This window comes from Platalea leucorodia, assembly GCF_965183815.1.
Source record: "Platalea leucorodia genome assembly, chromosome: W".
NCBI lineage: Eukaryota > Metazoa > Chordata > Aves > Pelecaniformes > Threskiornithidae > Platalea > Platalea leucorodia.
In genome coordinates this window covers 15,183,856-15,210,273 of record NC_138859.1, presented here as the reverse complement: position 1 = coordinate 15,210,273, position 26,418 = coordinate 15,183,856, and the positions used below count along the sequence as shown (strand labels likewise).

The window sequence follows — 26,418 nt, the reverse complement described above, 5'->3', positions numbered from 1 at the left end:
GCATTTTGTCAAAACAGATATAAGCCTCCGTTTAAGTGCCCCCCCCCCCCCCCCCCCGTAAAGTACAGCTGTCTTAAGAACATATTACTACATTTTGTGTTATAAAATACATGACTTGTTGGCTGAATAAAAACTGTTGCACTTAAGACATTTTAATGTACCACACTATAGGGAGTATGTTACAGAATTTCTAGTTGGCTTGTCTATAACAAACTACATCATAAACTTAGCAGTTATTAATACCAACTACACCAGATGATGTAAACAGCAGAATACATATTGTAACATTCAGAACAGTCTATTCTACAGCTTTTTTAAAAAAGTCTGATGCATAAGCTAATTAAGTACAGGAAATCATTTTAATAGGCAAAAGATTTTTCAATTCATAATCTTTGAGCTTTTAAAGCTCCTTGGTAGCAGACAGATTGTGAGATGATGCTAGTTCTAGTGAACTGAACCACTTTAAAACATGCCTCCTGGATAGCAGAAAGGACTCAAATACTAAAAAACAAGAAAAAAAAAAATCACAAATAAAAGTTTAATTACTACTTCAAAACATTTCAAAAGCAGTCAAGACAATACTAAAAAAAAAAGGAAAAAAACTAAAAAACACTGCAACAAGACTTAAGTACAGTACTCTAGAATAGCAACACATCTTTCATAAGATTTATAAACAGGGTATCACTAGTTTAGAAAATATCTAACCACATTTATGAAAATAAATTTAGAATCTTGGAAATAAAATTTTAGAACAATCACAGGGCAGAGAAGCTGAAACTTAGGCTTATTTATTGCTATGTTTAACTTAGTGTTGATGACATTGTAAATGATCAATTTGATTACTGATATCTACAAATGAAATAGTATTTAAAAAAAAAAAAAAGCAACAAACCAAGATCAGACATCATTTAAAATAAGTTAAAAGCACTTTTGAAATAAAAGACATGCATACATTTTCATGTAAAGGGCTATGAAAAATGAGAACAGCAAACAAGAATTCTGCGTGAAATGAAAAGAGACCAAAAGAGAATGTGGGAGAAGCAAAGCAAATCCTGTTAAAAGTTAACAAGCAGTACAAGAGAGACGTTTGAACAAATGTTGGATTCAAATACAAAACCATTTACTGTTTAAGTCCAAGGCTGAAGTCACAAATTAATGTTCTTTAAACTCTATTCCTAGACTAAATAAAGCTCAAAAATAATACTGCTTGCTTTCACTGTACACATGTAGTTCCACAGCATGTTGTAATAGCATTTGGTACAAACTTGTATAAAGTCAATGTTTTAATCATTGGTTGCTGGTGAGATAAGATCTTAAAAATTCTTTAAGAGTTCAATAGTAACAAGACAGACAGTTAACAGACACACAAAAAAATCATCCAAGCCTAAAAAAATGCCAGTTTTCCCAAGGTAAAACACTTCAGTCAATACAGCTGTCAGATATGTTCCCTTGCATTAATGTAACAGAAGGTATAGACTATTAAACTACTGTTCCAATGGGACAATCAGTACAGCAATAAAAACTATTATTTAAAGTCAGTATTTTTATTTTGCTACTCCATATTTACTGCAAGGTGACTGATGCCAAAGAAGTTGTTACAGAAATAAACTGTGCCCTTTAGTTCAAAGTACTGCTGCGATCACAATTAGAACTACATCCAGTTTTCAAGACTGTACTGGTTATTAGAATTGCTAATCGCACCCTGACTGCCCACATTCTGTACATAACAATCTGGCCATCAGGTACTATCTCAGGTACCCCAGATTTACAGAGGTATCTACTCAAATTCATATTTTTAAGTGTACTCTTAAGTTCAGTATTTAAAACTGCCTCACTGAAATTAGATCAGAAATCTGATTGTTCTCAGCAGAAACCAAGATTGACCTAATCTAATAATCCTGTTGTAATACTTATGCATTCAACATACAAATGTTGATACTAATTGAAATCAGTTCCAACTTAGCCATGAAAAGTAAAAGCCAGATGAGTGAAATTACCTTCTCACAAACACTGTTTTCCAACCTCACAGGGAATACAAGTGATAAACATATGTATCAAAAATCCACCTGGAAGTAATTGAAATAACTGGGACTCACTTTTCATAAACAAAAGAATCCTTAACTTATTGAAAGTGGATTCCATTTTTTCAATTGAAGTATTCAGCAGATTAATGTTTAGTAAAGCTTGCTCTAACAAATAGATGAGTCACAATACATTGCATACAACCACCCTTTAAGCCATCAGACCTCACAAATCCCAAATTCTTAGCAATGCAATAGATGTGTTTTCTAGCCACTTTTTTTTTTAACACAATAAATCTTAGCACTAAAAGAGAAGCCATACAGAAGACGAGAGGTTGTCTCATGTGCTTCATAGACAATGGTTGATTAGTTTTAGAAATGCTTACAGTTCACTTGAATATGTTTACAATCATGAAAGATAGTGAACATTTATCAGTCACAGGGTTCATAAATAGTACCTGTATGTACATTGATAGGAAGTTACAGCTATGTGCAATGGTGCAAGAAACCCAGATTTAACTAGTTAATCCCATGCACCCTAAATCTAAAGTTTAGGTAATACATGTTTCTTAAAAACTGCCTTTTTTCCATAAGCTTCTCTTAACAGATTAAAAAGGAGCATGGTACTTTATCAGCTGAAATAAATAGTAAGAATATATCTTATACAGTTAAAATATCTTATAAATACAGTTAAACTGTATAAGCATAAAATCCAAAACCAGATTCTTACATTAGCTTCATAGAGGGATAAAAATTAAGACAGCATTGCAACTATTCAAGTGAAACTTGTACTCAGAAGTCCTGAACAGCAATTTCTAGATACCTTTATTTTTGAGACACTGTAGGAGACTAGTTCATCCATCTTAGAAAAGATATATAGCAGGACAAACAGTCGTGTGATTTTCTGTTCTTAGAACCATTGTTCGTTCTTATTCCTGAGTTTTTAACTCATTATGAGAGGAGCTTCATTTATTGAAAAGAAACACATAGAAAACTAAGGAGTAACTTCTTTAAGTTAATTTTGTCATACATACAATATATGGTTTGCCAGGAGAACCTCTGAAGGGAAACATGCATGAAGAGCCTGTTTATTTCTGTTTGCATACAGCAGTTTGGTTGCTGCTTTTAAGAAAAGCTATGAACTGGGAAGCTACTATCCCAGGAATTACATCCAAGTTAGAAAAAGAAAGTGGGAATCTCAAGTATTTGCAGCAATCACCTGCTAACTCCTAAAGGCATAGAAGTTTGGCAAACAAGTATTTGCTGAAACACCCACTAATATTCACACTAATGAATGTCTCAACCACCTGAAAGGCCAGAGCTCCCAGGAGTCATACACCTGGCAGATACAACATTTTAATAGTTACCCCACAGCACCAGCTGAGTATTTGGAAAACACAAAGCACCACTTCCATTCAGACCAAAACTAGATCAAAAGTTGTCATTATCCTTTTCCTGTAATGTAACAAGTAATCAAGTATCCACGCAACACATGCAAGTAGTTAGGAAGGCAGTTCAAACAATTCCATACATGTACTGGAGTCTACATTCCATGCATTCTGGGAAAAGTTATGCTTAGCGAGACGTTTGCTTTGGAAGCTACAGTACTGTGTAGACATCTCTTAATCTTCACATAAAGAACTTAATTATCAGAGTATGCTATGGTAGATACTGCATTGATGGTGTTTCTGCTGACTCAGCTGTTTCAAGTGATTAGCAAATAGTAGTTGGGAATCAATTCTCTCCAGTCCGATTCTCATGAAAGACAGATGCTGCTTATGTTGTTTTGATCTACTGAGTTATACCTTCTTATATATTTTGAGACCTAGAATTACAGAATCTTACATTCTTTTAATCTCATCTGAGAAAGCCTATGGGGAAGGAACAAGAAGCAAGGAAGGATTTTTCTTGTTCCGCTTCTCCCCACAGTAGAGAACATAAGGTTATTAAACAAATGCTAGAGTGATGTCTGGCCTCGTGGAAGTCTATGGTAATTTAAGGGATCTTAGTAGCTCCAGGATTTCACACTTCATTGTTCTTCCAAGACTGTCACCTCAAATATACAAACTGTTCCCTTTGCTAGCACAACTGTATTTATTCAGCATGTATCCTTTATAAAAGGAGGAGACTGGCTGTTTACTTTCATACTCTGATGAAGCTCAATGTTTAGTGGTTAAAAATTCAAGAAAACTTGAAGAAAGGTGATGAATCCCAAAAGGAAGTCCAACCCAGTATTTTAAATGTGTGCCCCATGTCCCACATGGTTTAGTTTAGTTACCCTAGTGTTTTACACAAAATAATAACTTCCATACAAATAGATGAATTAACAATCAATGTTTCATTTTTAAGCCAGCTTTCCTTTTTTCTTGGGTGGACCTTTGTAACCTTTGGCCTTTCTTCGCAAGTTTCTCCTATCTACAATGGGTACCTCAATTTCTGCTTCCTCAGAGCTGCTGTCAACAGCCCGCTCTGCCACTGTCTGTGTGTACTGATCCATCTGCTCAGCAGACTCTTCTGAGTGTTCTTCCAACTGGTTCTTCTGTACTTCCTGTCCAGAAGGCTGCTGAAAAGAAACACCCTCGAGTTCAACCACTATCAAAGAGCTCCGACTCAAAGCAACAGGGGCTTTCTGTGAGTCATGCCCTGCTTCCTCATTTTGATCTTCCACTGAGGAAGCTGTTTTGGGCAATACATTTTCAGAAACAGATTCTTCTGCTGCTTGAATTACCATAGAGTTGGGCAGGCCACTGTCAGAGGGTTCTTCCTTCCGTGCTGAAGCAGCTGCATTTTCAGTGGATGACAACTTCTTTTCAGATTCTTGGTGGTGTTCTTCAGTGCCCTCCTCCTCTACTGACGTGCTTTCTTCAGTCAGCACTTCTGAATCATTTGCATTTAAAACCTGCAGGGGGAGGGGAAGGGTGCCAAAACAATCAAAGGGACAATTAATTGAAGATACAAGAGGCTGAACAACTATTGCCCCTAGCTAGCAACCTCAGAGTCTATTTTGGCATTCAGCATGACTACATGCACAGTCAACAAACCAGTCCTCTCCTCCTTTTTGCACAAGACTATTTTGTGAACTGCATTTGATATCCAGAGTTGCTCTCCTATTTTCAAATTCAAATTATTCAATGGATTATTCAGGTACAGTAAAGATTCTGAAATTAATCCCGGGGAAAAAAATAAAGGTGTTTTATTTTAGACAGATATAATTATCATTTTGCTACCATATAGCAATCTGCTTTTGCACTATAAACAAAAACCAGTAAAATCTGTGTTCTAGAAGGGTATTTTACCATTAATTAATTGCTTGTACACTTCACCAGTGCAGAATTACTAGACAAAGTAAGGACGTGGCTTTTCACTCATATCCAACTAATATTTTTAGTGAGAAATAGCTGTTTCATTACTGCCAAGGCAAACTGGAGCAACATATCTTTCTTTTCGGTATCACATACTTATATGTCCCACTTCTGCATATTAAAACAGAAACATTAGTATATTCTGTTTATGGATTTACATCATCTGGCCTAATAATTGCTTCTCCCAAGAATTTAGTATGATGGTAGGGGCTACTTTCTATCTGTTACTTAACAAAAGTAAAAACAGCAAGGTATGTACACTCTGAAGGAAAGACGACTTAACATTTTGTTTCAATTCTCTCACCTCTGATACAGCATCTTCCGAAGGTTTTGCTGGAGACTCAAGGATTAATGGAACAAACAGCGTTAAGGGTTCTTCTCCTTGACTCTCAGACTGCAATTTTGATTCACTACCTAGAACTTCATTTGCCGTTTCCTCTTCAGCCATAATTTTACCAATTTCTTCTGTTACCTCACCGTTAAGAGGTTCAGATGGAGTTTCCTAAAAAAAAATCACATTTTTAAGTCAAGATTATACCCAACTATTATTCCCAAACACTAGTGGGTGTATCTGTGATCTAAATTTGCAGCTTATTCTGAGAAGCAGCTAGCTCAGGTACCTAGAAATTACTAAGGTATAGCTTAGCATAGAGTAGCTATCCAGCTACTTAACCAGCATATTAGCTTGGTGTTGTCACCTGCACTAAGTTTCTGACTATGGCTTACACTGTTAGGAGCCAAGCAGAGTAGTTTTTATGCATCTCGCAAGCATACGTGCTGCAGTCCTTCCTTGAAACCATATGTTAACGAACTCAACATAGTGTAAGATCCACTTTCTCAACAATCAGCAAGAACCTAAAACGCTGGAGGTATCGCTAGGCACAGAGGGTACTCCCAGATTTTAATTCAAACTGGTAACAAGTATTTGTAGATAAAAGTTGGATTTAAAAATCAAAGCAGGCAAGCTTTAAGGGGAGAAATAAAGAATCAACAGTAGTCACTGAAACATACCAGCTATTAGCTTCTTCAAAGATTTTTTTTTTTATTTTGTTTTTTAAATTAGAGATACTGGATCAGATCTTGACCCTAAAGGAATATTCCCTGATACCAATTCTATACTAGCTTTAGCTAGTATATAGATATACTTCTCGACAAAGCATCAGTACAAAAAGCAAAGAGTTGATAGTCACATGGATCAAGGCAGCAAGGACCATACTTAACAAACTGTAGTTGTATTCCAAACTTCTTATCTGCTATTGCTATCACATCCAGCTCACCTCCTTCTCACTCCGTTTCTCAGGGGGTGATGCATGTAACTCCATTTCTGATACAGATCGGTCCTCATTTTCAACAATCATTTCCTCATCATTCTCAACAGCATTCTCCTCAGGTTCTTCTACTAAGTCTTCAGAGCTTTCAAATGTGTGGGCAGGAAGTTCTAGCCTGCAGGAGGTATTAAGATATATCCTTTAAAGTCTTTTTTAGATTAATACATAATTTTGGTGATCTCAGCAGCAGGGAAATTCTTTCATGACCAATTTTAAACTGCTATATCACATACTTGCCATAGGAAATATGAATCCAGAAAACTAAATACATCTAAACTCAGCTAAATCCTAATTAGGAAAAATACATTAACTAAACAAAATTGCTGTGACAATTATAAAATGAAAACATCTATCCCACTTCCATTTTATGTGAATAAGAGTCAGAATTATGTTTAAGTTTGTTATTTTAAATTTAGAAAGCAGTAATCAATTACATCTTTGGAAGCCACAAAAGGGTGAGAAAGGAAGCAACTTCTCCCAGCCTCACTGAAGAAACAATTTAAAATTATGGAGCTATATAAGCAAATATGCTTGTATAATCATTGAATATACATATATTACAAAAAGCATGCCTGGAAAAAAATTCAAGGTGATAAACACATCAAGGCTGAAGAAGATTCAATCAGCTAGAGATTAAATTAGCAAAAAGCTAAAGATGAAGCTCTGATGCACCTGATAGGTAGTAACACCATCTCAAACATTCAGTTCTCATTTTGAGATGATAAAACTTAGATGTACTGGAAGTATATACAAGCAAAGAAAAAAGTACACACAATAGATTTGCAGGAGGCTGCTTCACAATCTCATAATAAAGGCAGTATTGGAGGGTTTTATCCCAGGTGCCAGTCTTGAGATGAAGGCATTCCAGAGGAGAAAGTCCCTAACAGAAGACCCCCTGCTGCATTTGCTGATGTGCATGGAAGGGAAGAACCAAGCTGATATCCTGCCCTGTTGCCATCAGGTTTCACTGTAGCTCTGCTCATGAGCACCATGTTACACATCTTGTTCAGAGGAGTAGTGGCACCTTGTTGACTCTACCTTGCAAGGCCCAAAATACTGATGTTCAGGAACAGGCTAATCCTCTCACATACCAACTAGCCAATTAGTAGTAACAGCAAAGTATTTCTCAACCTGTGGCAGAGTCAAACCATGCCATTTGGCCTGTTCTGAACCAGCTTAGGGCAGCACACTGACAGTGCAGGACAACAACAGTGCTGTATCTCTGTAGTTCCACAGAGTGATTTAAATGCAAAAATTAGACTGTAGCTAGCTGAAGAACTAACTCAGCCTCACAGGGAAAAAAAACCCCACACCAAAAACTAATTTTATCTGTTTAAAGAAAGCTAATGGAACAAGTTTGAGGGATTTCCTAGAAAATAATGTCATCTTCAGTTCCCAAAAAGAAGGTTTGTGTTTTTTTGTTAGTTTGTTGTGGGTAAGGGTTATTTTGGGTTTATTTGTTTGTTTGTTTAAGAGAATGAGACACAGAGGAAGAGAAGCAGTGTGTTTCTATGAGTGTACATATACCCATACACAGGAAGGGGGGGGGAAGGAGGTATTTATTTATTTTAAATAGGCACAGCTCTGCTTTCTGGATGGAAGCCAGTGCAAATTAGTACTTCAGGCCCTGTCTTGTATGAACTGTTATAGAACACAAGTGGTACAATTTTTCACATCCCCACTTGACAGTTATTACACAGGATAACATTCTTTAAACTGGAGATGACTGTTTTTTTTAAGGATGTAAGTTTGGATATGATGGTTTTAAATCAGAATTTGTCTAAACAAAGGGTTTTACTTTTAAGACAGGTGGCTCCCTGTAACTCTTTTGTTATTAAGTGACAAGCAGTAACCAGCTCCCAAACTAAACAGTCAGGCTTTATTTTACTGCAATATGCCACCATAACAAGTCAGGAAGGGACCTCTCTCCAAAGATCACACATAGTATTTGTGGATACACGTCCAGTTATATTATTGCAAGAAACTATGCTGTATGAATACAGATCGCTTTACCTTAATGCAGACTCAGTTATAACAGAACACATCCCCTTGTACATACACCCTCAGTCCTCACCATTTTCTTATTGTTATTTCCAATATCTACTGAGCTTTCAGAGACACCAGACATTTTGGTGCAATCACTCTTCAGGTGATGTCTCAATTTCCTTTCTCACACCAGGCTTTATTTTCAGTAATTTTAAAATCAAGCACTTGAACAGAGTAGGAAAAAAGGAGAATAAATACCAATTAGCACACTGAAAGACACTGCTGCAGTTTGTGACTGCCCAAGCAACAAAATAAGAAATAATCAATGAAATATGGGCTCCTTTACCTGCTTTCTGACACATGAAGAACATTTTCCTCATTTCCTTTGGAAGTTTCAGGTTCAGATTCCTGGCTATTTTTTCCTATCCTGGGACGTTTTAAATGACTGCTTCGTATCCGAATGGAAACGGGAGTTATGTCAGGGTCTTAGGTATAAAACAAAGTAAATGCAAGTGAACAAATGCAGTCTGTAAGATCTGCACATATTTCCCCCCTAAGTTTCATTAAAGCGACTGAGTGCAAGTAAAACATTTCACTGTGGTACTTATTTTCTGAATATACATGCATAGTCTCTTTACCAAGACTCATAACAATTTTATCCAAAAACCTCAAAATGTTTATGAGTTGAGCCTCAACACCTTAGAGGAAGGCATGTTTTTTTATACACTTTGCAGATGAATACGCTAAGCTTGAAAGCAGTAAAAGAGCCTGCTAGTCTACTAATCCACAGCAATCACAATACTGATAATATCAAGGTTATTTTTACCTTCAGATGTGCTTGCATGGACATCTATTGATTCTTTACCTTTTTGAGAGTCAGCCTGTGAAGCAAAAGCAAGGCTAACGTTATTCCAAAAACTTCTGAATTGATTGAAATACCTTCATCTCCCTACCTGTGGTTGCATCTTTCTAAAGCATTATTTCATAGTAACGATCCTATGGAAGAGCAGCTATAACCATTCTTAATTTAAGACACTTATATGTATGTATCTTATCTCTCAACAGATAAAATATTTTTTATCATCTTTACTACAAGCATGAATATTTTTTTCTGCATTTTAATTCTGGCCTCAACATAGAAGATAAGACTTGAAAGTAACCTGACATTATAAATGACACTACCAAGTTTTCCCCTAACCATTCAGTTTATAACAGGTGTCCACAGAATTAAATGCTAGAAGTCTTTTTTTTTTTTTTTTTTTCCTTTTTGAATAAACCTAAGGGACTGTACTACAGTAGTTGACAAAATTTATCAGGACAGTTTTATTATTATACTTGTATTCTATTTTGTAGTCTTATTTTTATTGTGGCACACAATAAAATATGGCAGCCCATGGGTTATATTAAAAGAAAAAAAAATCAGACAAGAAAAAAAAAAAACAAAACAGAACTTAGTGATTCAGCAGTAATGCAGGTTACATGCACAGTCAGCACAAGAGGCTGCTTATGTCAGAGCTCCCTAGAGCTCTTTTGCCTCTTTTTCTTCCCCACCACCCCATATTTCCATTTTTTCTGCAAGTTAGCTGAGGACTCAGTGGTCAAGCACTTGATACTCTGAAGTGGGTGCAAGCTATACACATTAAAATAAAAGTATGCACATTGCTCTTTCTTAGCTGCTGTAAGTAATCTAGAACTGGCAATAACCAGCATCCAGGTGTTCTGCCACCTTTTCAGCCTCCCTTCCAGTACTACCCAAGAAGGCCAGAAACAAGTGGCCATATCTACAGTCTGGTGCCTGAAATAGTTTCAAGTAAGCTTTAAATACATAAGAATTTGTAGGCTAATGATAAATCATTCTAGCATCAAAACACACAAAAATAGGGAGCACTAAGTGAAAGGTGAAAATGTAATTTGGGGAATGTTTTTTTCTGGTCTGGGGGAAGGTGAGGTATTTTATTTTGTTTAGTGGTCCAACAATTTTCAAAAAGTGTTGCAGAACTCGTTACAGATAGTGCAGGTGCCAAGAAGAGAGCTGCCAGCAATTCTACCAAGCTATGAGGAGTTGGAGCACTTTGGTGTCTATCATCTTCCTTTTCTGGAAGAAGGCAAGAGACAGGGCTTGAGTTCTTAACAGCCACAAAAATCGTAAGAACTACTAATATCCCTCTGCTATTTTCTCCAAGTATATCCATGTAGCTCTACAACCACAACATGCATTTTTGAGATCGTTTTGCTGATATTATTATTGGAATCTGAATCTAGAACTCAGTGATGATGCTCAAGACACTTTACAAATTAAAGATAACTAAGAGTTGTTGCTTCTGATCATTTAGAGACTAAAAACATCACTACTTTGCTGTCAGTTTTGCTTTGGGAAATGCTAATTTTCTCAACTGGGAAAAGGGACATTTGATTTACATTTCAAATCTAAAGTTTAGATACGAAGAGCTGAGAGTACCGATTCAACCATTATTTCCTATTTTTAATTAAAGCATTGACTTCTATGAGAGTATGGTCATGTCAATACTACAGACAGTCTTGAAGCACACAAATCCATCCTCACTGTATTTGGAGCTACAAGTTTTTTCTCAAGCACATTCTGTGTGGCCTCAGAACACAAATAAGATAGAGGAACAGCTTCATAATATTCTAAGACACAAATATATTCATGACCACATATCCATATGTAGCTGAAATCTGGTTGAGATTTCAAATACATACAAAGAAAGCTTAAGTCCTCCTATACAGTCAATGTATAACTCTGAATGCAAACTAAACACTTTCCATTGTATTAAACTGTGATGTGAATGTGTACTTCTATAAACACTTTTCCTCATTCTCTCCACTCTTACGATGACTCTACTGTTCAACAGCCTTTCTAGACAGTTTAATCTCAGAGCCAGTTGAAATACTCTCCTTCTCTAAGCTGCTAGCAAATAGCTCAAATTACTAGACCCTGACAGGTATGACAGACCCTCTAAATTCATGGGACTCCCCCCTCCCCCCCCCCCCCCCAAGTGTATTTTTAACCCCAGCTTAGTCATCAGTGTTACATCAGTGGGAAGCATAACATCCACCCAAAAAGTAACAAAAGCATTTGTCTTTTATATATAGTGCAGACTTGAGCCAATTCAATTATAATGAGATGGACAAAAAGCATTTCTTATATTTTATGTTTTTTTTAGTAACAAACCAATCAAAAAAAAGAGATATCACTTTTTGGTGATACCTCTGATATAACCATGGGTTCTGTCAGACTGGCTGCTACTTAGACAAAGTGAAGAGATAGATACAAAAAGTACAAGCTCTCTGCATAACCCAGGACTGTTCTTTGAGAACTTGAAATAGAAATATCAAGCAAGCATAATAGAGTTGATCAAACATACTAATCTGCTGAAAACCTACACTTTTTAATTTCAGAAATGTATTCTTTTGTAGAAATTAAAAATATTTACTGAATATAAAGAACAGGTAATTCAAGTCAGAAGAATAAGACAAGATATGTTATATGATTATAGAAAACTTTTAAACGTTCTCAAGCCTTTTTAATATATGGAAAATAGTTTGTGTACCTACACTTAGCTGTGTTTCTAGCTCAGTCTTTTGTCCGCTTTCTTCAGATTCTGCTGCAGACTGTCGAAAATAATCCTCTGCTTGGAAACTTGTATTTTCTTTCTGAGAGACCTCTGCTGTTAAGATTTTAAAAGAGGAAACAGGGAAAAGGAAAATTATAGTACCTTTATATAACAATTAACCATTTCAAATATGATCTCACTGATCTCAGGACAAATAAAAGTCTTTCTGCTAGTTTCCATGGGCAATGTTCACAGAAGTCACTGTTGAACAAACACTCTACAGTACAACTTTTACAAACTGTCAGAAAACAAAGCAAAGCATCCATACCTGCAATTTTGAGTTTTTCCCTTTGCAATACAGTGGTAATAGGTGTTCTCTGGAACCAATGTCCTGCTCCCTCCACTTCCCACAAAAGGTCATGATCCCCAGGGTACTTCTCAAAATAGTGCTTACAAGCTGAACAAACATAAGAAAAAACACACTACTATATATACTATATACTCGCCTGTACCTCAGTTTTTAAAGTTTATCTGAAATCAAATTCATTTGCAATCTTCCATCATACACATAAACCACCACAAAAAGAACTATTCAACAAAACAGTCCAGTCTGAAATAAACTTAATATTGCTTTACCCTACCTAGTCATCCTTCTCAATAAAGCCTTTCTTCAGGTTCAAATGCTTTCCATTATTATCTTAAACTGCAAACAAAGATAGATGGGATTTTTTTTTTCTTCTTCTCTAAGCACCCACTTTGGAGTTTTACAACTTCACTGGTCACTGTCCCTGCCAATCACAAGACCCAACCAGGATGGAAGGGCTCTTAGACAGAGGATGTACTCAAGTGATTTTTGTCACCTCGTGTTATTATAGGCACTTGTGAAAAGCACTCTTTGGGAACATGAACATGTTGCCATTGCATGGTTTATCATCCATTCACTGTTCACTTTTGGAATGTTTTCTTCACTGCTGTCCCTCTACCTCTTTCCTCTCAATACACATACTAAACATCCACGTGGAGAGGAATGCTTTGACATTATTCTGTAGTAGCTACCAGGAAAACTACCATTTTTCACCTGATTCACTACTGATGCATAATCTCAGTGGACGAGATCTCTGCCGTATCATTCCTTGACCAGGGAAATGGATTAGTCATTAAATTCTGCTCAAGATGGTTTGCTGGTTGAAGCTTAACAAACCAGGTCTAAACAGATCCAACAGCAGACAGTGGTACTTGGAAAAGCAGAAAATTTCCAGTGCCTAAGTAAGAAGGCCAGATGAAAGTGTTAATAGAAGGAAGCCTGACAGATGGCCCAAGAGTAGGCCTTGAGAAACTGGACAAAGGAAATGCTTCTTGCCTGAAAACAGTCCCAAGCAACATAGTTTCCAAAATGTGTGTCATTTCCTAGCTGACATAACCTTCTTCGGTTGTTAATGGAAGAGCCATAAGTGTTTTCCTTGTACATTAGAACTGTGCTTTCTTATACCTGAGTTAAAACATAGCCTAGTATGTCCACTTGATGAGAAGTTCTGAGAAAGCATGAATTAAATGACCTTGTGAGGCTTAGGAGTGAGCAAGAAAAAGGTGCTACAAAGAAGATATACATTAGGAGATCATACACAGAAACACCTCAGCCCACTCTGGAGGCTTGGGGGGGGGGGGAAATATAGCGGTAAACTGCACAGTAGCAGAAAGCCAACAGAGATCCAATAATCTAACCTCACACAGAAGATTAAAATCTAATCAGGAAATACTTCATCTTCAACAAATCAGGATTTTTAACCTTCACTGAAGAGCAGGACATTTAATTAATACAAAAAGTGAGGATGCAGCCACAAACACGGAGCTTGAACAACAGCACTCATTTGGACATGTAAAGAAAGCACAAAGAAGATCAGAAGAATAAATCAAAGAGCTTGCCTATGTACATGAAGGATGACAGTGGGTATCGTAGGCCAAGAGTGTCTTCAGTAAAGGAATCCACGAAGTCTTCCAACATGATTAGCCCAAAGTCTTTCCCACGATGTTTCTTTCTTACAAACATTGTGTCTAGCACTGGCAGCTGATAACTCTGAGTAAGAGAAGAGCTACAAATACTTCCTGAAATAATAGGGGGGGAATCCATCAGTACATCAGCATTGACATGTTGCCGCATGGATTTTAGCATATTCAAATAAAGACCTTCATAATTTATAAAAATTATATCAAACTATATAATAAGTCATATAAATATATAAAGTTATATTAAAGTTATAAAAATAATTTATAATATTCATTAAAAATAAATAATTACTATCAGACATTTATTGGCTCTTTGGGCAGGCTTCATAATGTTGCCAAGATATATCATAGATTAATATGTTAGGAGGAGTCTGCTAAAGCAGTCTGGTAGTACCAGAAAAGAATAGCAGAGATAGAGAGGAAAGGCTCACTTTGAAATCTCACTGTACAATTCCATAGGAAAACCACACTAAAAAAAGAAGCTGAAAAAGAGAGGAGGGAAAAGGAGACAATAAAATTCTTGATTTGCACTTTTATGTAGATTATATAACTCCTCGGGACAAATATGAAGACTACAATTCAGCTCTTGCTTAAGGACTGAAACAATAATTCAAATTTTTTAAATTAAACCACAAAAAATCCTAGGATGCTTTACATTGAAATTCTCCCATAAATAATACATTATCCATAATTAAATGAAGATGAAACAGACTGTCACAACACATATGTACTTCAGCATCAGAGAATTCAAAGGGTAGCTATGGACTCAGTGGTGACAAAGTGATGCCATATAATGGCATTAAGACAGCATGTCAACTATCCAATCCATTTTCAGACCCTCATTTTGCCAGTCAGTGCGAATAATGTAAAAAAAAAAACCCAACCAACCAACCAACCAACCAAAATTAAAAATAGCCCTTTCCTCTAACGAGGCCAAAGAGGAGCATACAGTCATCTATACAACATAGTTTGTCTTCGCAACCTTGTACTTTTGAGACCAATGAACATACTTATCTTCATTTTTCAAGCAAGGAAACTATGGGCAGAGAGATTAAATTACTTGGGTAACCTTTGGGATACCAGTCAAACTCCACTACTCCTTCCTAATCATCTGTATCCAGAGCTGTCTTCCTCCACATGGGCTACTCATTTGGAGAATACATCACACAATCAAATATGGGTGAAATATCGATACTGCCTTCAGTGTTTGCTAACTCAGGACAAGTAAATGGGAGAACATAATGAAAACTATAACAAATGAGCATGAATATAGCAAAACTTCGATGCCACATAAACAAGCGTCCCCATTCTAGACTAAAAATAGAACCACTACTCTAATTTCCAGCTTTATAAGGCCACAACAAAAAACACTGCAATGCAAATAATACTTGCCCTCGGTGCCGGGGAAGGTTATGGAGCAAATCATCCTGAGTGCCATCACAAGGCACGTAGAGGACAACCAGGGGATCAGGCCCAGTCAGCACGGGTTTATGAAAGGCAGGTCTTGCTTGACTAACCTGATCTCCTTCAGGTGACTCGCTTAGTGGATGAGGAAAAGGCTGTGGATGTTGTCTACTTGGACTTTAGTAGAGCCTTTGACACTGTTTCCCACAGCATTCTCCTGGAGAAACTGACTGCTCATGGCTTGGACAGGCATACACTTGGCTGGGTAAAAAAAACTGGCTGAATGGCCAGGCCCAAAGAGTTGTGGTGAATGGAGTCAAATCCAGCTGGGAGCCAGTCACAAGTGGTGTTCCCCAGGGTTCAGTATTGGGGCCAGTTCTGTTTAATATCTTTATCAATGATCTGGACAAGGGGATTGAGTGCACCCTCAGTAAGTTTGCAGATGACACCAAGTTGGGGCGAGAGTGTTGATCTGCTGGAGGGTAGGAAGGCCCTGCAGAGGGATCTGGACAGGCTGGATTGATGGGATGAGGCCAACTGTATGAGATTCAACAAGGCTAAGTGCCGGGTCCTGCACTTGGGTCACAGCAACCCCACGCAACGCTACAGGCTGGGGGAGGAGTGCCTGGAGAGCTGCCTGGCAGAAAAGGACCTGGGGGTGTTGGTCGACAGCCGCCTGAACATGAGCCAGCAGTGTGCCCAGGTGGCCAAGAAGGCCAATGGCATCCTGGCTTGTATCAGGAATAGTGTGGCCAGCAGGACTAGGGAAGTGATCGTCCCCTTGTACTCGGCATTGGTGAGGCCACACCTTGAGTACTGTGTTCAGTTTTAGGCCCCTCACTACAAGAAGGACATTGAGGTGCTGGAGCATGTCCAAAGAAGGGCAACGAAGCTGGTGAAGGGTCTGGAGCACAAGTCTTATGAGGAGCGGCTGAGGGAGCTGGGGTTGTTTAGCCTGGAGAAGAGGAGGCTGAGGGGAGACCTTATCGCTCTCTACAACTACCTGAAAGGAGGTTGTAGGGAGGTGGGTGTCAGTCTCTTTGCCCAAGTAACAAGTGATAGGACAAGAGGAAATGGCTTCAAGTTGCGCCAGGGGAGGTTTAGATTGGATATTAGGAAAAATTTCTTCACCGAAAGGGTAGTCGGGCACTGGAACAGGCTGCCCAGGGAAGTGGTTGAGTCCCCATCCCTGGAAGTATTTAAAAGACGGGTAGATGTGGTGCTTAGGGACGTGGTTTAGTGGTGGACTTGGCAGTGCTAGGTTAATGGTTGGACTTGATGATCTTAAAGGTCTTTTCCAACCTAAATGATTCTATGATCGTGACCACCATGCTACAGCATTTTTTTACTTTAAAAATAATACTGAGAATTATACAAATTATGCAATGCATCATTTCTTTAAAAAAAAAAAAAAAAATCCACAAAAAGATAACAAAGACTATCAAAACAAATTAGCTGGTTGCTTTCCTATCTTGATTGCTAGACCAGAATAGGTCAGTGATCCAGACAGTTTACTACTGTATTTTTAACAGTTTGCAAAGGCATATATGTATGTCAGATGGGGGAAGTCTCCAGCGAGCCTCCAGTACTGTCATTAATCCTGAATTCATTAACCCCCTCTAGAGATAAAACAAAAATGACAGATTGTTTCTTCTCGATCCAAAAGGTGATATTCTACAAAGTTCTACCAACGTGCTAAACAGCCTACTCAAATACCAAATTTTATTCAGCAAAAATTGAAAAACACAATTAAGTCCAAAATAACTAAAAGGAAAGTATAATGTTTTAGAAAAACAACAGAAAATCTGTACCATTAATGACATAAACCTGCTAGCTAAACTGTAATCTCTGAGGGAATGCACGTATGGAAGGAAAGGGAATCTCTTTTTGTTACCACCAAGTATAGCTGAATCTTGTGCCTGTGAGTAAAGTTTCTATGTTGTAATGCTATAAAATGTTTAAATGATAATGACATCTGATTCTACAATCATTTCAGATAAACAAAAGCTCTGCATTCTGGAGCTAGGTCAAAAAAACCCAAAAAACAAACAAACAAAAAAAAAAAAAGAAAAACAAAACCCACCAAAACCCAAGCATAACCCAATCTAACAGTAAACAATTGTTCTACAGAAAAATAAAGAGAAGACAAAAAAAAAAGTTTTCAGGTATACCTCATTTCTACAATTTTAAATCTATTTTGTAGAATATGAAGAAATCTAAAAACTTTCTTAGATTACTAAAGGACATAAGTATTTAAGCCAGAAATTTTAACTGCAATCTGACTTCTTATGAATTCAAGAAAACACCAACTCACTAGGCCTGCAAGGCTTGTAAAGTCTACTAAACAATATTCTTCAAATAAGCTTCCTATCTCCCCCCTTCTACCTCCTTCAAATCCCACAATACACAAGTGTTTTACCTGTAGGTTTAACAGAATAGAACCCAATAGCCTCTCCTTTTTTCCACATGATCTTAGCATAGTCGTTGCTACCGTGACAGAGAAATGGGACCTCATTTCTTTCTATTTCTTGTTTCCGATAGATAATTCTATTCAGAACATAAAGAACCACCCTCTCTCCAACAGACTTCACCTAAGGAAACACAGAAAAACATTTTAGAAGAGTGGTCAGTTTAGCTGATACTCACACATCAGAGACCTTATTTTTCAAAGTCACCAACTAACACAGCTGCAGACGGAGTCAAGAGAAGCTGTAAGTGCTAAAGCAGGATGAAACTCTGGGGTTTGTTTGAGGCCTAGGAGATGCTTTGAAGCCATAGCAATAGGTTTATGTATAAAGCACTACCACAGACAGAGGATATTTCACGACTTCAATGTCACTCCCAATCCAATGGGTAAAAGCTGAGAGAAGTGCTGGGAGGTGGGGTAGTGGGGGGAATGTTTTGATTTTAACTCAAAACTATTTTTGGATTTAAGAAACATTCACCACATACAATAGCAGTATGCCAGCCTCAGATTTCTCAGGCTAGCAGGTAACTGGAGTCCTACAAAGAAGAAATGATGAACCTCACAGGGTAGCAGGACTTGGCACACTCAATCACTGATGATAGAGTGGCAAGACAACAGGATATGATGCAGTGGAAGAACTAGTTACAACAGTTTCTGTGGCATGAAACAAGGAATTCAATATCCTTTTCTCCGTTCTGCAGGGTTCCTTTTACATATGAAATTTAAGTTCACCACTATCCTACCCACTGTGAAGGAAGAATGGAGAAACCATGTTCCCTTCCCAAAGCCCAAAGTCTCAGCTACCCTACCTGTAAAAGATTCAGCTTTCCTGATTTACTCACCATCCTACCATTATGAAGCACACAGAAAACAAGGCTACATGCCAAATTCTCTAGAGTAAATTTAAATACAAAAATCAAAGATGAGTGCCCAGATATGAATTACACTCCCAGAAAAATACAGGTTTCCAGTTTTGGAAGAAACCAAAACTCCATACTACATAGGTGTCAGTAATGGTAACACAGCTCAATGATGAGCAGTAAAGCAGATACCAGGCAACTTACTTTCCCAAACCTCATGTATCGCCACTGCAGGCCACCAGCTCCAATTTGCCTCTATCAAACAGGTTCCTTTCAACTTTTTTACCTTACTAGTCTCCTGATAAGACCAATAGGTACTGCTGTGATAGAATGCACCACTCTACTAAGATGTTTCAATACAATCAGACATACTATATTCTAAAGAGTAAGGAAAAAACTCTTTTTAACATCGTTAACATCTAAATAGCTTGCATATGATGCTACTGTACAAGAGTACCTCTTTCTCTAGACAATATCTTCACAACCCTTCCCCCTAGTACTTATTTCCTCTATTCCCATTGACCTTGCTTTTGAAATGAGACAGGTAACTCATTTCTGAATGAAATGAAAACACGTAACATCTCACACACTACCTATTTGCCATTACTTGCCATTATCTTGAAGGATAAGAATAATTGCTAGGTGAATGTTGGAGCAGTTTACCTGCTGAAGCCCCTCTCTAGAAGAGACAGATGTTCTCACAATGTCATCAATTGACCACCACTGGTCAGCAAGATACAGGGCTACAGCTTGAAAGAAACAAGGGGAAATAAGAAGTTAGTGATTCTAAAAAGAAACATATTCATTAAAGCTGCTAAACAATTAGAAATAACGCTGCAGTAACCAAGTTAAGCATCTTCTAGTTGGCACTATATTAATGCAGCTCTTACTACCTTAGCACAACATATGTGGTGCTATACACTCCCCACCCCCCCATATGCAACACTGTATTGGATTTGTGCAGCAAGGTTTTGGTAGCGGGGGGGCAGCTACAGGGGTCGCTTCTGTGAGAAGCTGCTAGAAGTTTCCCCCATGTCCAATAGAGCCAATGCCAGCTGGCTCCAAGACAGACCCACTGCTGACCAAAGCTGAGCCAATCAGCAACAGTGGTAGTGCCTCTGTGATAACATATTTAAGAAGGGGGGGGGGGGGGGGGAATGCACAACAGCAGCCAGAAGAGAGGAGGGAGAACATGTGAGAGAAACAGCCCTGCAGACACCAAGGTCAGTGAAGAAGGAGGGGGAGGAGGTGCTCCAGGTGCCAGAGCAGAGATTCCCCTGCAGCCTGTGGTGAAGACCATGGTGAGGCAGGCTGTCCCCCTGCAGCCCATGGAGGTTAACAGTGGAGCAGATATCCACCTGCAGCCCGTGGAGGACCCCATGCTGGAGCAGGTGGATGTGCCCCGAAGGAGGCAAGTGCCTGGCAGGACCTGTGACACTGTGGAGAGAGAAGCCCATTCTGGAGCAGGTTTGCTGGCAGGACTTGTGACCTCGTGGGGGACCCATGCTGGAGCAGTCTGTTCCTGAAGGACTGCGCCCCATGGAAAGGATCCATGCTGGAGCAGTTCGTGAAGAACTGCAGCTTATGGGAAGGACCCACGTTGGAGAAGTTTGTGGAGAACTGTCTCCTGTGGGCAGGACCCCACGCTGGAGCAGGGGAAGAGTGTGAGGAGGAAGGAGTGGCAGAGACAATGTGTGATGAAATGACTGCAACCCCCATTCCCTATCCCCTCTGCACCACTCAGGGGGAGGAGGTAGAGAAATTGGGAGTGAAGTTGAGCCCGGGAAGAAGGGAGGGGTGGGGAGAAGGTGTTTTGAGTTTTGGTTTTATTTCTCATTACTCTACTTTGATTTTTATTGGCAATAAATTAAATTAATTTCCCCAAGTCGAGTCTGGTTTTTGCCCGTGACCATAATTGCTGAGTGATCTCCCTGTCCTTATCTCAACCCACGAGCCTTTTATATTTTCTCTCCCCTGTCCAGCTGAGGAGGGGCAGTGATAGAGCAGCTTGGTGGGCACCTCGCAGCCAGCCAAGGTCAACACACCACAAATGCTCTCTGGTCCAAAACTCGTTTGAAAACTGAGAACAATAAAACCAAATGCAGATTTTGCGCAGCATGACATACAGGAACTGTGTCACTGTGCTCTAACACCGCCTTCCACTATAAACTGGGCCTGCCAAGAAGAGTCTCATTCACACATGTATTTTATTTTTGGGTTGTTAATGAATATTGATATTGAAACTGTGCAAGTTTTAGGGAGCCAGATGAATGTAAAAAGGCTGATGGCCATGTGATTAGCAATCAGGAAGAGTTTGATCCACGGGCATTTGTGGCAAACTTAGCAATCATATACACGGCATTATATGGAAAGAGAAGGAAACATGAAGGACTGGAAAGGAAGGGAGAAAGGGAGGAAAAAAAAAAAACAAAAAAACAAAAAACCCAGTGAGATGTCACCTTGGCCAGAGCTATATTAGGACCTGAAGGTAAAGACAAATTTACACTTGATGCTGATCAATCACTGCTAATAAAGAGCATCTAAATTCATGGGAAAATAAATAGATTCTACAAATGCTCAATAAATTCCTTTTGGAGAGGTGAGATGTACATAAAATGATCAAGAGACATGTTGTACTTGGATTCAGATGAGCACCATGTTATTTTGTTACATATTTTCTGAAATCAGTAGGTCCAGTTCTACTCTGATTAGCAAGCAAAGTTTTATCACTTGTGTATATGAATCCACAACGAGCAGTATGAGAACAAGAAGGCAGCGAACAACAAATGCAAAAGTGGCAAAGTTATGAGCTACACTAGCATGGAATGAGCAAGGGCCTGGTTACATGTATTTGTCACAGAAAAAGAAACAGCAACACACACACAGATTAGAATCTTAAAATGAAACCTGTGAGCGAGTCCTCTGGTGCAAACAAAGCAAGAACTTTGTGTGTCTGCTCTCCACCATAAAGAGGAACGAAGCCCACAGTTGACAAGCTAATAGGAATCTGAAACAAGAATGTACAATACTTCAATACACTCTTGCTAATACAATATTAGTAAAATATACAGAGAATGTTTAGCAGGGTAAGAAAGACGAATGTTGAAAACCGAGCGCTTAACAGTTAACTGTAAAAGACAAGTATCAGACCTTGGCCCTTACTTTAGATGTTTTCTTCCTAAAGACAGACTACATTATAAAGAGCTCTGACTCTCAAGCTCTGGCAGATTTAGCTACAGCAATTTATACTGTTACAGCTCTCTGCTGTCAGCAGTTTGCATTTATGTGCACAACTGAAGTAAGGTGTGCAAAGAGCCAGCAGTATGATCACTTCAACTGCCACAGCTACACAAGCTGTCAAAGCTGACAGAAGAATGAGGCAGGCAGTCAGGCACAGAAACAAACTGGCACAGCAAAATTGCTGTTTGTTAACATGAGCCCTAACATGCCAAGCTGGGAAGGTTGGATTCAAAAGGGTTTTCTTCCCTTAAGTTGCACATGTTTTAGAAATTCCAAATTTGTCTGCTTGACTTTTCCTCAGGAACGACGTGAGAAGGGTCAAATCAATTCACCTTTCAGGAGTTGAGGACCTTTGTGAAAATGCATTTTGATATTTAAATTTGCACGTTTTCAATATTTAATTAATGCATAAAAACTAGACAGGCATTAATGGTGTGGTAAATAGACTTGCTTACCCAATTTAAGGTTATGATATGCTATGCCACAAACAATGATGTTAATACAGACAAATATTTAGGTATACAGCACCTGCAGAAATGCAGGAAAGTACTCAAGACTCTGCTCCTGCCAAGGAATATGCAGCACTGACCTTTTGTTCCCACAGAGAATCCTCTCAGCTCACTTATTTTTCATTAAAGTTACACACCATTGCTTTTATTGGTATTAGTTCTATTAGAAAGGCTCATCTAGACAAAACCAACATTGACTAACATCATTCAAGGGATAAGTGTTTAAAACATGAAGTGTCACAGCCAGCCTCTACTAGAACTCCCAACAACAACAGGGAATATTTCAGATAAGAAGAAAAGAATCACTTCTAAAATTAGTGAAACTTGCTGATCAAGAATTGAACCCAACCATGAAGATCACTGAAGGACTGAGATACAAAGAGAGCCAGTTAGCTTCAGTAAATCATGAACCCCTTAGTTATGATGATAGATTTTTGTGACTATGTGAGTTAGTGTTTTTAGGGAAGAGTTTGACTCATCAGTTGAGATTTTAAGGGGTTTTTGTTGGTTTTTTTTTTGTTTTGTTTTTGTTTTTTTTTTAATTACTTAATGCATACAGATCCATTGCCTAGAAGCAGCAAATAGTCACTGATGCCCAAATTTAAACCCAATTACAGAATAAAAAAAAAGTAGAGCTTAACACACAAATAGGAATTTGGAAAATATAAAAGCTTTGCTAAAATAATGATGTAATTCAATAGTTATGGACTGGATATTTTAAATATTTTAAATCTACAAGTATATCAAGAAAACTGGGACTAAGGTATTTGCTGGTTCTTACTTTGCCGTGGTCTGGCAGGGACAAGAATTCAGGACAATTTGGATCCCCACACCGAAGGTCAGACAAGTAGTCCTCTGCAGAGCTCTCCAAGTCCTCATGACTGTTCAACATATCCACAGGGAATGCCATCATCTTGAGAAATAACCAACATTATTACTGCAGGTAGTTTGAGAGATATGATGCACAGTTTATTACATATTCCTACTAAACATGTAACTAAGACTGTTGAACACCCCCCTCTGCTGCTCTCTAGAGCCCTCTATGTCCGAGCCAGAAAGGAGAAATGCTCCAGGCATTTGATTAGGATGGTGCCTATTAATGTCCAGTCTGTAAAATGATACACAAACCCAATCTGTGTTTATAAGCAGAAAAGGAAGGGTTTAGCCCATAGATCCCCCTAGACCCAAACGTGGCAGATTTCCAACTCATAACCCCTCTGTTTGCAGCACATTTACAATAGACCTCATGCTGCCTTGAGGTGACAGGCTGTTATCTCCCTCCCAGCTGATGTTTTTAAAGCCACAGATTAAGCAAATAAAAAGTAAAGAGCCCAAAAGATAACAACAGGAAGGAGGAGTTCATTTATTTTGGAGACTTTGCATTGAAATCCATCTCTGAAGAAACAGAAGCATTGTTCAGAACTTCTCTCTACAACTGGCCAGTTAGTGTGCCTACCAGTTGGTTGTTTCCAAAAGCATTTCAACTGTGAACAGGAGATGCTACAAGCTCATTAAAAACAAGAGCCCACAACAGACTAAAGAGACACTTTAAGGAGGTGACAAGACAAAAACTAAAGCATTGAAGACCAACCATAGTGGCAATAGCTCCTTGAAAGCTCTTTGATTCAAATTCTCCTTGTCAGAGCAGTGTCAAGTTAAGATGAACAAGAGCTCCTGGAATCCACTGAGTGCTCTTCAGCTAAGGCTCTTCCAGGTCTATAGAACTATACACAGATACAGACTCCTCAGCCCCTTTCAAGCTACAGCCCAAACTCTCATAAGCACGAGCTACCACAAGTTCACGAGTTCAATCTGTTCTGGAGGAACACTGGGATCTCTTTAGATTGGAAAAGTCCCACTCTGATCTACAGCAGAGCATAAGAGAGTAGTCTAACAGTTCAAAATGCAAGCATCTTCATTTTGAAAGGCAAAGCAACCTAGCAAAGACAAATCAAATGGCTGCCAACAGTAATAAATTAATACATTTCCCTCATAAAAAACACAACCAGTTTGTCAGTGTCTTTAAAAAATTAAAAATACAGATGGGTCCACATCTAGACAGTCTCTTGAGTAATGCCATGAGAGAGAAAGAGGGAGAGAGAAAATAGCTTTTCAGTTTTCCTTGACAAGAGCATTACACATTTTTCTCCACAGAGGCAGCAGGAACAGTACAGGTCTCTGCCATGCAGTCTGTCATGCCCCTTTTTTGTTGCTCTAAGCCTCCACGTGTTCCACAACCGTAAAACTGTCAGGTCAAATCCTTGTCACACACTGCAGGATCGTGCTCTGCTCATGGGGTACCACTCCAATTGGTTAGCTAACAGTCAGGCTGAATGAGCACACATGATGTAGCCTTAAGCAACCAAGCTCATCATGACCATTTGCACAAAAACATATTAGAAGTGTGTGTGTGTTTGGAGGGAGGGAAATTAAATTTATTTTGTTTTTTTAAATGAGGCAAATTATGCTTTTCATGTTTTAACTGAAAGAAAATAAATCTTACACTCTTCATAACCATATCATTTCACATAATAGGATTAAAGATTGTATGTAATAAACTCACATGAGCAACAGTTGCTTTAATGTGGAATTGTATCACTTTCCCCCTTCTCAACATTATGCAAGCTACTATGCGAGAAATGGCACATCCTTTTTTTAGGAACAGCTGCAGCACCAGAGGATAACAGAGATCAATTCAAGGAACACTAACAAAACCCACATTTAACAGGATGAGTGAACACATTCCTGTGCAACTGAGGCAGCTCCTTATTCACAAAATCTTCATTACCGTAAGCATTAAGATAGAAAAAAATAATTTTTCTTAAACAGAGAATAAATGGGCAATGTTGGAAATTGATTTAATTATAAATTATAGCTGCAACCCTTATTTCATCTTAGAAGTGCACAAAGGAGAGATGCACAGTCCATGCAGCTTCCAGGCCACGCAAGGATTTCGGCAGGCTCTTAGAATCAAGAGATCAGGTCGCCCCCCTGCAGACCTTCAATACTGAGTACCACAAAATAACAGAAAGATAAGAAACCAAAAGCTATATTGTTTCTTACAGCATGTCACAGGGCTTAAACACAGCTTGGGGTGCCTTTATCTTAGGGGAACTGAAGCCTAAGTGGTTAGGCTGCCAGCCAAGGATTTAGAGGCACCAGGATGAATTTCCAGCTCTAGCACAGACTGTTGAGGAAATTACACCATCTGCCAGGAATTATGCCACTGTCAACACCCTCGGCACATGTTGAGGGAATTACAGCACCTGCAGGAATTATGCCACCATCAACAGGGCTCAGCCCTAGGTTCCTGCTTGAAGATGACTTGCCAATCCGCTGAGTAAATAAGTGGTTTATTTATCCGACATGCAGAGCAGCTCGAGCTGGGTGCCTCCGGGGAGGGACCCCAAACAAAGAAATCCCTGGGCAATTTTCCCCTTACAATCTAAGTTTCACACCCCTCACACAACAGTTTGGACCAATAGTAATATTAGGGTCTGGGGTCTTCCCATTCTTCATTGGGTCCCTTCATTGTCTCTAGGCAAGCCGTTTCTTCTCTTATCTCTAAGGTTACTGTGTCAGCCGATGATTGTAGCAGCCTTCCTTGGTTCCTTATCTTCCAGCTCGAACCAGCTCTGGGGCCTTCTTTTACTTAACTAGGT

General features: G+C 38.7%; 1 protein-coding gene across 1 annotated transcript in view; it reads right to left on the bottom strand.

Annotated features, from left to right (window-relative positions):
* Nucleotides 1-4,365: 4,365 nt before the first annotated feature.
* LOC309601802 (soluble lamin-associated protein of 75 kDa-like) overlaps nt 4,366-26,418 on the bottom strand; it is a gene marked incomplete at both ends in the record, with an annotated part of 33,199 nt that continues 11,146 nt past the window's right edge. The window contains 12 exons of the mRNA XM_082334933.1: nt 4,366-4,920; nt 5,688-5,885; nt 6,661-6,826; nt 9,044-9,182; nt 9,524-9,578; nt 12,274-12,386; nt 12,601-12,729; nt 14,196-14,375; nt 18,100-18,271; nt 19,671-19,756; nt 21,915-22,014; nt 23,538-23,669. Of these exons, the coding sequence (XP_082191059.1) occupies nt 4,366-4,920; nt 5,688-5,885; nt 6,661-6,826; nt 9,044-9,182; nt 9,524-9,578; nt 12,274-12,386; nt 12,601-12,729; nt 14,196-14,375; nt 18,100-18,271; nt 19,671-19,756; nt 21,915-22,014; nt 23,538-23,669 (2,025 nt within the window). The remainder of the gene's footprint in view (nt 4,921-5,687; nt 5,886-6,660; nt 6,827-9,043; nt 9,183-9,523; nt 9,579-12,273; nt 12,387-12,600; nt 12,730-14,195; nt 14,376-18,099; nt 18,272-19,670; nt 19,757-21,914; nt 22,015-23,537; nt 23,670-26,418) is intronic.